The sequence below is a fragment of the Lepisma saccharinum genome, chromosome 17 (genome assembly GCF_977018435.1).
Source record: "Lepisma saccharinum chromosome 17, izLepSacc3.1, whole genome shotgun sequence".
Taxonomy (NCBI): Eukaryota; Metazoa; Arthropoda; class Insecta; order Zygentoma; family Lepismatidae; genus Lepisma; species Lepisma saccharinum.
In genome coordinates, this window is record NC_139245.1 from 47,960,396 (window position 1) to 47,975,074 (window position 14,679).

The 14,679-nt window shown below is 35.9% G+C and overlaps 1 protein-coding gene across 1 annotated transcript in view; it reads right to left on the bottom strand.

Moving 5' to 3' along the window:
• Window positions 1-1,070: 1,070 nt before the first annotated feature.
• LOC146001729 (uncharacterized) overlaps window positions 1,071-14,679 on the bottom strand; it is a 109,598-nt gene continuing 95,989 nt past the window's right edge. Inside the window, exons 18-19 of the mRNA XM_083139421.1 lie at window positions 9,676-9,829; window positions 1,071-2,774 (exon numbers count right to left, since the gene is read on the bottom strand). Of these exons, the coding sequence (XP_082995547.1) occupies window positions 2,612-2,774; window positions 9,676-9,829 (317 nt within the window). The 3' untranslated portion in view covers window positions 1,071-2,611. The remainder of the gene's footprint in view (window positions 2,775-9,675; window positions 9,830-14,679) is intronic.

Below are 14,679 nucleotides of genomic sequence, written 5' to 3' on the forward strand. Positions count from 1 at the left end.
TCATTACAAAAATACCTACCTGCTGTTTGTAAGGTTTTTCCCAGAGAATATTTCTCTTTCCTTTCATAAGGCAGCTTCTTCACGTGAAGATTATTCAGACACTGATGTTTTCAAAATACTGCAGGGTGGAACTTTGATTGTATATTTTTCATGGACTTGTGTAAAATCCAGGAAAATTTTATAACATGTTGAGTCATTGAAACCAGGAAAGTTAAATGAATTACATGGAAAATGTAAAATAGACAACATAAAAATTGAACATATCTGCCACTACAAAATCCATAACTACTTAGAAAAATATATGATACATCTAAGAGCAATACGATGAACTTTTTCCATTTGACCAGAAAATGACTTACCTCCAGCCTTTCTAAAAATAATAAATAACATCAAAAGTACACAACCACAAGAAATATATGATAGACCAACCTCTATGTACTCCACCTTGAGCTTTGCTGATGAGAATGTGGTTTATATGGCAGCACTGACTGCAGTTATAAAGGAAACCGTTGGTCCCAGAAAGATGAAACTAAGTTCTATGGAAAGAAGACTTGATTCCGAGTCCAATGACGTTTAAACCATGCCTCCACATCAATTAGAGGCGGAGTTATAAGCATTAAAAAAAAATGAAATTTTCAAATGACTCTAGCTCCGGCCCTGATTGAGCCAGGGTGAAAATAATTGCAGATTCGGAATCTGTGCATCGAGAGCTTTCAGAAAAGTGGCTGGACGCAGGTCCAGAAATAAAGAAAGTAGGAAACTGTTGGTCCTAGAAAGATGAAAATAAGTTCTATGGAAAGAGGACTTGATTCCGAGTTCACAGTGGGACATTTCCACATTCTTAAATTCTCTATATCCTTCATAAAAAAATTTAAAAAAACATCAATGATAAATTTTAGTAAATACTCTACAAATTAGTACCAATAATAATTACACAAGTTTCATCAGAAAAAAATATATTTTAAATACAATAAAAAAAATACATCTTTTACAAAAATCTTAATACGAAAGTGTGTATTTTTACTTTAGTGATTTAAACATAAAAACAGTAAACTATTTACACATCAACAACAACTTTATGTACAAAGTATGAAAAATTACGGGTGATCCATGACTAAAATCAATTATATATGCATCATCGACAAGACTTTTCATTTTTTACAACAATGCAAAGGAATGATAAAAAAAGCAAAACTGTTCATATAATTAAGATTTACAAAATTTCATTTGCTCTCATGCTGTGCACAGTATGATTATCCATAATCATAGGTCAATTGCATTTCATGTACACAGGTTTCACCTGGCTTCATTGAAATCTTGAGGTTATCATTTCTATCAAGTTCTACTTATTTACAAATCTAGTAAGTCACCAGTAATTAGTAGAGGCATGCATATTTAATTTTTGATTAAAACGCAAAATGTGAAATAACACATTGTAATGTTAATTTTTCATGTTTCTGAAAGGTGTGAGGTGCATTTTCCTACCCTGTTTTGTCATGAAATGATGTGAAATAACCACGACATGCGAGATTTAGAGTTTATTTACCGACGTAACACTTTCTGAAGTTAAATTATCCTGCGAGTTATGCAATTCACGGAAAATTGATTAATCCTGCTGTAAATATCTTAGAAGCAAAAATGGACCCCTTTATACAGGAAAAATCTTAATACTCCGGTAACTACATAAATGTGATATTAGAAGAGATGTTTATTTTGTGTAATACATGCAGTTTTTAAATCAAATTGAGGATTATATTCATAACTTTAAAAACAAAATGTCATTTTATATAACGATTTTGATCCAATTTTTCACCGCTATAACACCGAAATTTAATTTAATTTACCACTTTTCAAGCCGAAATTGACTGTTTTTGTACTGAAATTTTACTTTTTTATTTACCAAAAATATGTACTTCTAGTAATTATTTATCTTGATATGTAGCACTCTGGAAGATCTGGAGTAATTTTAAGATCCTATCCTTTGAGAATGTGCTGAAATCTCTCCACAAGATCATTAGAACTGATACTCTTGATAGCTAACAAGTTGAAATTGATATTGCTGCCAAAACTGGTTGGGCCATTGTCTGGTACTGGTGCATGATGTGTGTTGCTGATATGTCATTAACTTTAATGAATCCTGTATTTATGCAATCCAAGAATGTTATTTACATCAAGTAACAACACAACAGAACGACATACAGACAGAAGTTTAAAAAATTGCATGGTAATGGCAGCACTTCCAACTTATATCCTATACCAAGACAGTGATCGTGGAATATTTACCTCCTTTATAGAGCATAATCAGCTTATATTGTTCACAAAACTTAAAATTCTCTTGAAAAACACCATATAAATAGTTGAATCAAAATTATAATTCATCAATAGCAGTAAAAATATTGTTATAAATTTGCTAGATACATTAATTATAAAGTTAATTCATCATTTGTAGTAACAAATTAGTCAGTACCTAAAACTTATAAATTTCACAAGAGAATATAAAAATTGTAAATTGTTTTATAACAAACATTTATAAATTCTAAAACTTGTTTAAATATTCATTTAAAAGTTTAATGAAATTGATGCAGCGCTGTAGAAATTCCTCAGGATGTCACTAGTCTGAGTTTAAAATATCCTGCAGAGCTCTGGCAGCTATTACTGTTAAAGTGAGATGACCAACAATTTCTTGAGTGTTTTTAGCGCCGAACACTGGCACTTCCTGTTCGATGATATCTTTTCCTTTCTTATATATGTGTGGGATGCTAACGAAAGCACTCCTGTACAAAAATACAAATCGATTAGTTTTTGGTCATACTATTATTACTGAACTTAACCCTAGCTTACCCATGCCGTGTGAGAAATGTACTTACCTGAGGCAGGCCCTGATAGGGCCACACGTCATTTTATCATTAAAATTCAAGACACTATTTTGTTATTAAATCATTGCTTCCTTTGTTAATTACAGGGTGACAAGAAATAACCCGTACAAAGTTTGGCATAGCCTGCCAAGAATGTAGTGTACCGTAGCCAAATAATTGTTGTGTTTTTGGATTCTCCATAGTCTTTTGTAACTGTACCTGTTGTTTCGGCTTCATAATGATTACTTTCTTTGTGTTTGAGAATGTCAACCAAACGCAGTGCAATTTTGGAACTGTGGCATCAAGGAAAGCGTCAATGTGAAATTGTTCGTTTGCTGGGTGTTCCAAAAATGACAGTCTCAGGTGCAGTTCGGCGATTCAAGGAGCTCGACCATGAAGGTGACCGTCCCAGAAGAGGAAGACAGCCTACCGTCAACACGTCCCAGAACCGCAAGATCATCAAAAAGCGAGTTCAGCGAAATCCGAGGGTCTCCATGAGAAAAGTTGCCCGTGATATCGGGATCAACCGCGAATCGGTGCGGCAAATGGCGAAAAAGAACCTCAACCTCAAGGCGTACAAGCTCCAAAAAGTTCAGCTTCTCACGGACGAAAACAAACGCCTGCGACTCAAAAGATGCTGCCCTCTGAAGTGCCGGGCCGCAGGTCAGCGATGGGAGCGCATTCTCTTCACAGACGAGAAGCTGTTCACCGTGGAGCAGGCGCACAACCACCAAAACGACAGGACCTGGTCTGCAGAGGTTCCCGGTACCTCAGCCATCGTCGAACACCGCCAAAATCTGCAGTCGGTCATAGTGTGGGGCGGAATTTGCGCAACCAGCAAGACGACCTTGGTTTTCGTGGATCAATGGGTCAAAATCAACCAAGAAGTGTACCACCGCCACATTCTCGAGAACATCGTCCTTCCGTGGGCCCAGCAGCACTTCGGCGATACGCAATGGACATTCCAGCAAGACTCCACTCCGGCCCACAGGGAGAAAATGATGCAAGCGTGGTGCAGAACCCATTTTCCGGACTTCATCACATCGACGGAATGGCCGCCCTACTCGCCGGATCTCAACCCAAAGGACTACAGTGTCTGGTCGATTTTGGAGGCCAGGGTATGTGCAAAACGCCACCACAGTTTGGAGTCACTGAAGCAATCGCTGCGTCATAAGTGGAACAGATTGTCGTCCGGGGACCTGCGGCCCATTGCCCAAAATTTCAAAGCCCGTTTGGACCTCTGTATTGCCGCCTAGGGAGGCCACTTTGAAACCAGCTGAACATCTTGTTCCTAAGGTCCCATGTCATTGTTCTTCAGTGTTGATTTGCTCAATTGTTTCGGTTTAATAAATTTATGATCACAAACATTAGTACGGGTTATTTCTTGTCACCCTGTATATATGTGCAGTTATTTACTATTAAGAAATAATCAATTATTGCATGAGTGTCCCACATATACCATTCACTAAAACTCGCAAAAATCATAATAATTATATATTAATGCTTTATTTTTGTTTATAGATGTGTAGTTGGTCATTATAATAATTACCAAAATTACCATCATTACCAATCAATTGTACACTCTCACTGGCATGAGTGTTTTGATTAATGTGCATTCCAAAGATGGCACCTTATAGGCCCACCTAGTGCATTTTGCCTCCTATTACATTACATTTATGTTTTTGTGAAGAAAAGTAATCCAGAAATTTTGGTAACAACCTGGAGAACAATGTAATTTATTTTCAATTCTTTATACAAATTTTCAGTTGAAAAATTGAATAAATAGAGGTGGTGGAGGCCCCCCACTTGGGTAAGCTAGAGTTAATGTAGTGTTTGTGGATTATACATAACTATGAACGTATCAGACAACTATCCAATAACAGTTGCAATTACGATGGACCCACAAACCTTGTATTGCACTACAAGAAGACCAGAAAAAGAAAACAGGAATTTAGCGAATTACAACGTAAATCCAGTTTGTTCAGTCATCCTTTATTTTTCTGGTCTCAATGTGGTCTCACCTTCACTATCTGCTTTTTGATGCAATCAGTGAATGCAACACTGATTTTTTTTGCAGGTGACATTCCACAATTTCTCATCAGACCCAATGGAGTTCAAGGAAAAGCATTTGTATATTCCAAAGTTTGTTGAATTCGTTCCAAGATGATCAATTATTTATCGTAAAGAAACATTTAAGCTCACTGTTGCCAGTCACTAGATTTTACTGTCTTGATTGTATATTTTCCTGACTGCTGAGAGTTTGATGATGCAAATAAGAACATTGTGAAACATCACCTTCTTAAAAATATCCATGTGCTGTTTATAAATGTGTATAGTGAATTACAATGTACTTTCCAGCACTGCACATATGATTGTTTCTAGTGTTGAACTGTACTGATATTGGTTCACCAAATTGTAGCATATTTTACTAAATAGTAAGGACAGGATGGATTAATGAAGTCCTCTATTGGTATTGGCTAGTCTTGGGCGATATATATATTAAAAAAATATCGTCTAGGCGATATCAACTAGACAATATGTCGTTACAATATTTTGGCGATATATATCGTGTCGGTGATATATTATCACAATATTTTGGTGATATATATCATGTTGGTGATATATCGTTATGATATTTTAGCAATATATATCATGTCAGCAATACATCGTCACGATATTTGGTGATACTTATCGTGGAGACGGTATATCGCCGATATCATGATATAAAAAAATATTGTATCATATCGTCTGTGACGATATTTTCTTGATGATATATTGTGATATCAAATTTTCGATATCGTCCATCCCTAGTATTGGCCAATCTAAGTATATCAGTGGAGTATTACTTATCTGTCTATGAATAGCCTGTAATTCAGTGCAAAATACAAAAAGTATTTTTTTTTTGGCACTGGATCAATATGAAATTTTTGCTGATCAACAGAGTACCGATACAAAACTTACTGATATTGATAACATAAAACATTACAGTTCGATTCCCAGGGTGGGTGACCTTCCGACCTTTTCCCTGCATAAAGTGGCTCCTGGGCTAACCCAGCCTCAAATCAATGGGTGCATGAGGGCACACCTGGGGAGGGGGTAAAGGTGGTCGGAGCATGGTGCTGATCACATCACCTCCAAACTAATGAACTTTCATGGCATGGTGATATATGCACAGCGAACTTTACCTTACCTTGAAAGCATGAGTGGTTCATAAACTTTTTGGAAAAGAAACTGCATGTTTAGATATTTACTTTACAAAAACTAACAAGAAAATGAGATAATTTTACAATAAATCACAGATTATATATATCAAATTGATGAAATTATCAGAATTTTTCAAACTGATATGCCCATACTTTGGTCAATACCAATAGAGTACAAACTAATATGTTTCACTCCTAATATTTATATACCGTGGATCTGCAAAAATAAATTACACAGGAATTAAGATTCTTCATGGAATATTTTCAATTTCATATTGAATTTGTAGAATATGGGTGACATCAGTACTTTATGAGCAACAGCAGAAGTTTCACACTGGTCAATCCCTACTCGAAGGGTTGCTTGATATATGGAGTGGCGGCTTGGGTCTAGAAAGCCCTATGGAAGCAATGTTCTGAATAAGTCACCCATTCAGCAGATCTTGAAGGACCGTTGCACCGCATGGTTCAGTTTCAGTTTAATTATATTATGTGTAGGGCTGAGCTGATATCACTTTCAATCAATACCGATACTCTCACTGATACCCTCACCAATACCAATACTCTCACTGATATCAATACTCTCACCGCTACAAATACGCTCACCGATACCAATACTCTCACTGATACCGATACACTCACTGATACCGATACACTCACCAATACCAATACTCTCACCAATACCAATACTCTCACCAATACCAATACTCTCACCGATACTGATACTTGAAAATTGTAGTAATTAAAAGTTGTTCAAAATATTGATTAATAATTTGTGTGTAAGTATTCCACTATTAATTGTATGCATTAAAAAACTCAAGAATTACATCAGAATATTAAATTACATATTATTACAAACTTTGTTGTTGTTCACAGAAAATTGGTGCAAAATTAAAAGGGAACCTCAAATATTAATTTCTAGGATAATGAGACTCCATGAAAGTGTTGCGTGGCATTTTTATGGAGTCTGGAAAATACCAAAATGCAGGAAAGTAGTGGTCAGTATCGGTAAATAAATTCCAACCAATACTTTCCGATACCGTTACATTGGCATCGGAATGGTCTCAGCTCCAATTATGTGTTTCATCTTCAAAGGTAGAACAATTCAGAATATCAAGATAAATTCCTATCAAGAAATGATAAGGGCCTTACCCTTAATTGTTGAGCTCGGACAGCACCTGGGCCCCCAAGGTATCTGCTTTAAAGCCATGTGGGGACGACACTGCCCCTGTTAAAAGTGTGTCCAGACTAATTTGACTGTTGCATTGGCTGTTTGACACAATAGGAATTTGGGGAAGCTCCCACTGTGGTAACCAATGGTAAATAATCTAATGGTAACATACAAGGCTCATTCAATATATAACCAAAAATATGTTGTAACAAATATTTATTACAAGCACCAAAGAACTACAGTACTATGTTTCAACATAGTCCCCCCCCCCCCCAAGTTCAATGCAACTATGCCAGCGCTTGATAAGGGTAGTGTTACAGTAGGTAGTGGAAAAAAACTACGAGACATTGCCAGTGTGATACTTTGTTAAAAAGAACAAAAATATTAGTACAAGATTGCATATTTCAGGTTGCAATAAACGACAGAACTTAAAGTTAAACGAAGTTATGGAAAGCTAGAGGTTTATCATCTAGCATTGAATTTGACACCGAATAGATGCCTCACTTGTTTGCTGAATTAATTGAACGTCCGTTATTTGAAATGTTTAATGAAGTAAAGTTGCTAGTTTTGATACGTGCTGAATGAGCAGTAAACCAATAACTCTCTTCTCTCTCCCTTTCACTTTAAAGAGCATTAGTAGATTAAGATGAAGGCATTACTGATGAATTTAACGTTACTAGTTGTGAAGTATTTTTAGCTTAATCAAGCAACACGTGTTTAAATGTACATTGTGTACAAAGAAAAAAGAGAAGTTGTTGTTCTTAGAGGTTATGCTTCGTTATTTATGAGCACCCTTTTGAAGTTAGAATTTTGATGCTGGTTCGTCAACATATTGTTAATCAATTGTATTAAAATATTTGCAATCTTACAAGATACAATATAATAAATTGGTTTATGTAAAAATTGATCTTAAATATTGTTGTTGTTTATCCTCTACAAGAATTCTATTGGTAATAAGTAGTATTAATTTTGATGAGATTGAATGTGTCATTTCATGTACGATAATAGTTACATCTTGTACGAAGGCATTGAAACATCATCTGTTTTCCTGAACTGTTCCTAGATGAGGTTGTGCATTTTTGATGAGTTCTACGTCAAGCGAATTAACGTTAACTAATTGAAATTGCTTGCGGCGTTGTTTACTTGTGGGTGTGTGTTTAATAGCCTGACCTTATGTGTCTCGGTGTGGTTTTCTTACGAGACAGAAGCTACGCATAACAATGCGTCATAAGCTTCTAAGGTAGTGACTTGTAATTTACTGGAATAGGGTATAGTGTTTTTTGATCCACAGCCTTCAGCACATCTTCCCCTTGCTTGTTTTTTTTTTGTTTTTTTTTGCCCACCTAGTACGTTACAGTGCATAACCACCTGTGCACCGCTGACTGAACTTCCTCATCATTCCGGAATCTCGATCCACTTAGTGCATCTTTCAGTGGGCCAAAGGTGTGGAAACTGGAAGGTGTGAGATCGGGCAAATATGGAGGGTGGGGTAAACACTCAAACTTTAAGTCGTCGATGGTAGACAATGTGACATTGGCAGCGCGTGGTCTCGCATTGCCATGGAGCAAAAGCACAGCAGTGGACAACAGACCATGTCGTGTCTGCAGAATTCCTGGTTTCAGTTTTTTGTGCAAAATGTTGGAGTAGGTGGTACTGTTTACATTATGACCTTTGGGCATGTAATGTTCAAGAATTGGCCCCTTGTGGTCTCAAAACAAAGTTAACACAACCTTTCCAGCACTCCGTTGAGCATGTACCTTCTTCGGTTTGGAAGACGAAAGATGTCTGCTTCATAGAAATGAACCCAACTTTCATCTCCAGTGACAAGACGATGAAGTTCATTTCCGGTGCCAAACGTTTCGGAACCCACCTCGCACACACTTTTCCTGAACCTCAGTATGTCATGACTGATATGGCGGGCATATCGTACACTTATTTCCATCTGGGAAGCAATTTCACTGACAGTAATACACATCTTCGTCCATTCTTAACACATGTCCAAACCATTTTAGTTGTCTTTGTGTCAGTTTCTCTTCTATTGTCTTTATTTAATTCTTCTCTGATTCTTTCATTTCGCACTCCTCTTGTTTTACCAACTATTCTGTGGAAGCATTTCATCTCTACTGTCGTTATTTGTCTTATTTCTTTTCCTCTTACTGGCCAGCTTTCACTTCCGTATAGTAGAATTGGTTCCACTACTGACTTATACACTTGTAGTTTAGTTTTGGTATATATTTTCCTTTTAAGGTTAATGCATGAGATAGAAAACTGATGTGAAATAACCAAAATAGAAATAGAATTAAGATGAACAAAAAAAATACCTTCAAACATTTCTGTACAATATTGAAGTTTGTAGAAACACTTGTTACAGCACTACCTCTAACAAAAAAATCGAAAAATACTTTTAAAAAATATATTAGAAATAAAATTGAATATCTGTTGTACTTACCCAACTTCTTCACATTCCTTTGTATCACATTCTTCAGGAGGTGGTTCACTGACAACAACAAAAGAAATTGAATTTTCAGCTTTGTGCTTACTTCTAGCCATGGCTTTCAACAACTCTCTTTCTGTTTTGCCAGTTTCTGGATCTAAGTGAAAAACTGAAAAAAAAAACAAGAACATGAATAAGGAAAATAAGTTTACCTAATTCTCCTCATATGTTTGGTTGATTTTTAAACTTAGTCACAGAATAATTGATCCTGTCGCAATATCAGTTGAAATAGGGATTTATTAATCCAATACAGTATTTCCTTAAATAGTATGCACCATTCTGTAATTTTTATTGTCTTTTATTAGTATAAAAATTCAAATGTGTTCAAAAAATTAACGTTAAAAACTGTACTTACGTATGCGAGTATGTTGTTCCTATTTCTTTAGAACTACGTTTTGGAGACTAACTATCCCCTTCTTCAGGTTCATATGAAAAAACTAGGTACTTAACATAGTACGACGTCGAAATGTAATAAAAGGATTGTGGACAAGGGTTGGTGTGGATACATTTAAGATATTACATCCCCACCCTGGACGTATATAAAAAGCTTGTCGTTCACTAAAAACACGCACATTTAACCTATTCTCATGTTAAAAACATTAAAAAACTAAAAAAAACCCTGTGTGTATCAATATATACAACTTGCAGGTACAGCCTTTCCTGCTCAACTGTGCTTCCTAATCTACATGAAGGTCACTCACTTCTCCACGGATGCTTTCCTATCCCAGGGCGGGGATATAATATCTTAAATGTATCCACACCAACCCTTGTCCACAATCCTTTTATTACATTTTGACGTCGTACTATGTTAAGTACCTACTTTTTTCATACGAACCTGAAGATGAGGATAGTTAGTCTCTGAAACGTAGTTCTGAAGAAAGGAAAATAGGAACAACATACTCGCATACGTAAGTACAGTTTTTAACGTTAATTTTTTAACGTCTTTTTAGATTCTGGAATTGTGAGTAATACGCACCAAACCTACATAATGCTAAATGTGTTCAGCTTTTGTAAAATTATGCTTTAATGCACAATTTCTTGTTCCAGGACAAAAATACACCACCATATGTACAGTGAGATCCATGCAAATTGTCCATCATGTTCGTGTACTTTATTTGATCCAATAAGAACTTCAAGAATTAAAAAAAAAAAAAAAAAACTCAAAACAAGCTGTTGACAACTTCTGCACCAGCATACATAAAAATTCATCGCTTAAAAACACATAGGATGTGAGAGAAAAATTAATGAAAATAGTCATGGACAATTTGCACAGTAATACTCATGGAAGCCACTGTACAAAAGCGAAAAAATGATAACTATTTTATTTTATATTACATTGGTTACCGGTTAGTAAAAATTTTATGGTTTGGTTTATCCCTAGATTTTTATTCATACTGACAAATTCCCCTATCATTCTAGGTTTTCCAGGCAATTTTAAAATAAATTTCTAGACAATTATTGGGTGCTTTAACAAGCCACTAACAAGTTTTTAAGTGATAAACTGCAATTGTTATTCAAGAGAATAGAGAAAATACATTCAAAGTAAATGAAAAAGTCATCTATAAAGTAGGTCTGAGCCGATGTATTGGTATCGGTATCGTAAAGTATTGGTTGAATTTTATTTACAGATACCAGCCAATACTAGTTTGGCATTTGATCTTTCACGAGGTCCGCAAAAATGTCACACGACAATTTTGTGGAGTCTAATTATCCAGAAAGTTATGCCAAAATGTTTGAATAACGTGAAAGAACTGTATTTTGGGAATACATAATCGTTATTTTTAAAATTTTGCAGTATTTTTTTTTAAAAAAAATTAATAGCAAAACTTTTGTAAATAGGTATTTATAACACTGGTCGACATTTTTTCAAAAGTTGAACGATGTTTTGACATGAATAGGTGACTCTGAAAGGATTTTTCATGCTGAATTCAAATTTGAAAACCGTTTTGCTCCATCACGTCACAATTTTTCACAAATTGTGAAAACTGAATAGCATATAGGGGTCTATTATGGTATTATTGGGATCATTTGGGGTGTATATAATCACATTACACACACATAGAATAAATAATTTTTGCAAAAATAGTAATCAGTGGGACATATATTGAGATTGTAAAATCTATATTATATACTATATTCATGTACATTTTATATTTACACATGTCTAGAAAGAGATATAACATAGTGCATTTCGAATTACTGAGACTCAGGATCAAACTTCATTCTTTTTGACTTTCTGCCTTCCCCGACACCCGAAGTAGGAACATCTCTTTTCAACATCCAACAAAAATCTGCCATCATGGAAACATTCCATCGTCCCTGGTATCTCCGTTCCATCTCTGCTATGTCCTTGTGAAATCTTTCCCCGTGCTCCTCGCTGAAGTGTCCGAGATTACTCGGAAAGAAATCTAGATGTGAGTTAAGGAAATGCAATTTGAGGCTCATTTTACAACCAAGTTTACATAAATTCGTTAGCAGATTTTTCACAAAATGTTCATAGTTAACGTGTTTTTCATTGCCCAGAAAATGGGCAACCACCATTTTGAAACTTACCCAGGCATCCCTTTCCATAGCAGTCATTATTTCTTCAAAATCTGCATCCAACATCAGTTTCCGTATCTGAGGGCCAAAAAAAATACCCTCTTTGAGCTTCCCCTCAGTGACGGATGGAAATTTCCTGGCAATGTATTTAAAGCATTCGCCGTCTTTGTCTAACACTTTCACAAACTGTTTCATTATCCCTAACTTAATATGCAACGGAGGAAGCAGTATTTTAGACGACTGAATTAATTGCCGTTGTGTCACATTCTTCTTTCCTGGAGAGAGAGATTCTCTACTTGGCCACGTTTTCACTTTCCAATGATTCTCCCTGTCCCGACTGTCCCATTCGCACAAGAAGCAGGGGAATTTTGTGTTCCCAGCCTGGAGACCCAACAACAAAGCAATCACTTTGAAATCTCCACAGACAGACCAACCATGTTCTTCATATTTCACTTTCAGTAGCATCAACCTCAAAGTTTCATAAGTTTCCTTAAGCGACACAGAATATGCAACTGGAATCGATGGGAACACATTACAGTTATTTAACAGAACACCCTTCAGACTAGTCTGTGATGCATCAATGAAAAGTCTCCATTCACTTACATTGAAAGAAATACCATACAATTCTATGACTTTCCTTATGTTGTTACAATAAACAAGGTTTTCGTCTTCAGTAAAGTATGGGAGTAGCTCTGTCTCTCGATGCCTGTACCATGAGAAATGTGTTCCTGGAGACAAGTTTTTTTTTACTCAGTCGGGAACCAAGAAGTTGGGCACTCTCCTTTGGTAAATTTAGGTCTCTTACGAGATCATTGAGTTCATGTTGTGTGAAAGGTTGCGGAGTGCCTGTACTTGTACCAGGACAGAAATCATCACTGTCATCATAGTGTGCACGTTCAACTTCAGTGTCACTTGAAGTGCTGCAGTTATCACTACTCGTACGTGGTACAGGTACAGGTACATCTGGCCCATGAGTCACGGGCCTAATGGCCGATTGTATGTTGTTGGGATAGCTCACATTGCTCTTGTTCTTAGCACTGAAACCGCTAACATCTATAGCACAGAAATAGCAGTCATCAATGTGATTTTTTGGTTCCCGCCATACCATTGGTATTCCAAATGGCAATGCTTTCCTCTTGCCACACTTCCGCAATAGCAAAGCTTCCACACATGTTTTGCAAACTTCGTGCGGGGCCCAGTTTTTGTCCTGATCACCTACTTTAACACCAAAATATTCGTGGTAAGCAGACCTCACAAATGTGGTGATACGTTGTCTTTGCCTCTTCACTACATAGCTTCCACAAATGTAACAGAATACATGGGGCGAGTTCAAACACTTCCTGGACGACGACGACATTGTCTCTCGACACAACACAGCACGAACTATCGACAATGACGAAAACTTTATCAAATATTTTGCATTCCCTACTGCTATTTACATATATAATATCTACAATACACTTAACTAAGGTTTTCGTATCACGTAACCTTATACACGGTAAATAAATTAAAAACTGTACTATTTGCATTAGTTGGTATCGAATGACAAAACTTAGAAACAAATTTATTGAATCATTCATTGTTACTAGGCGTCTTCAGCAATTTTGTTAATCATATAATGTAATAAGAGGTGCACTGCCATCTATCGGGAATATTATTAACTTCTAATTTCTGGGCAGGAATTACGATTTATACAACAATGAAGATTTCTAAATATCTGAGGGTGATACAACAAAAACAAGGTCACTTCTGAAATCAGCATCAAATGTAGTTTCAGAAACCACAATTAGTTTCCAAACATCAGAACCCATGTCGACCAGTGTAATTAGAGTGAAATTCTCACCCCAAATATTTGGAACAACTTTTGTGACAATTTTTAAGTATCAGTATTGATATTGGTTGGAATCGGTACAAGTATAAGTAATGGTATGGGTATTGGTTCAAAGTTGTATCAGCTCAGCCCTACTATAAACACATTATACAGAATCTGATTCAAAGAAAAAAATGCATTTCACTTTTCCACATTTCCCAAGATTTCCAGGTCCTCAGGAAAGTGGGGAAGAGTCATTTAGCAACAGCTGATTTTTGAAATGAGGTAGTCGAAAGATTTAACTACTGAAAACAGTTTAGTATTAATAACCAGAAATGGTGTTAAAAATCTATGAAGAATATGGCTGGCTAAGGAAGTGAGGGTAATGGAAAACTACAAATATCTGAGAAACATGGAAGAATAGATGAAGTAACAGGAAGAAAGCCTGATTCATTTGATTTATTATAGGGATGGGTTGATATGAAATTTTGGTCAATACCGATAAAGTAGCGACATAAAAATTACCGATAACCGATCTGATATCAAATTACAAATGGTCCTTGAATAACGTGAATAGTTCATTGTCCTCCTAAGTAAATGTTTGTTTC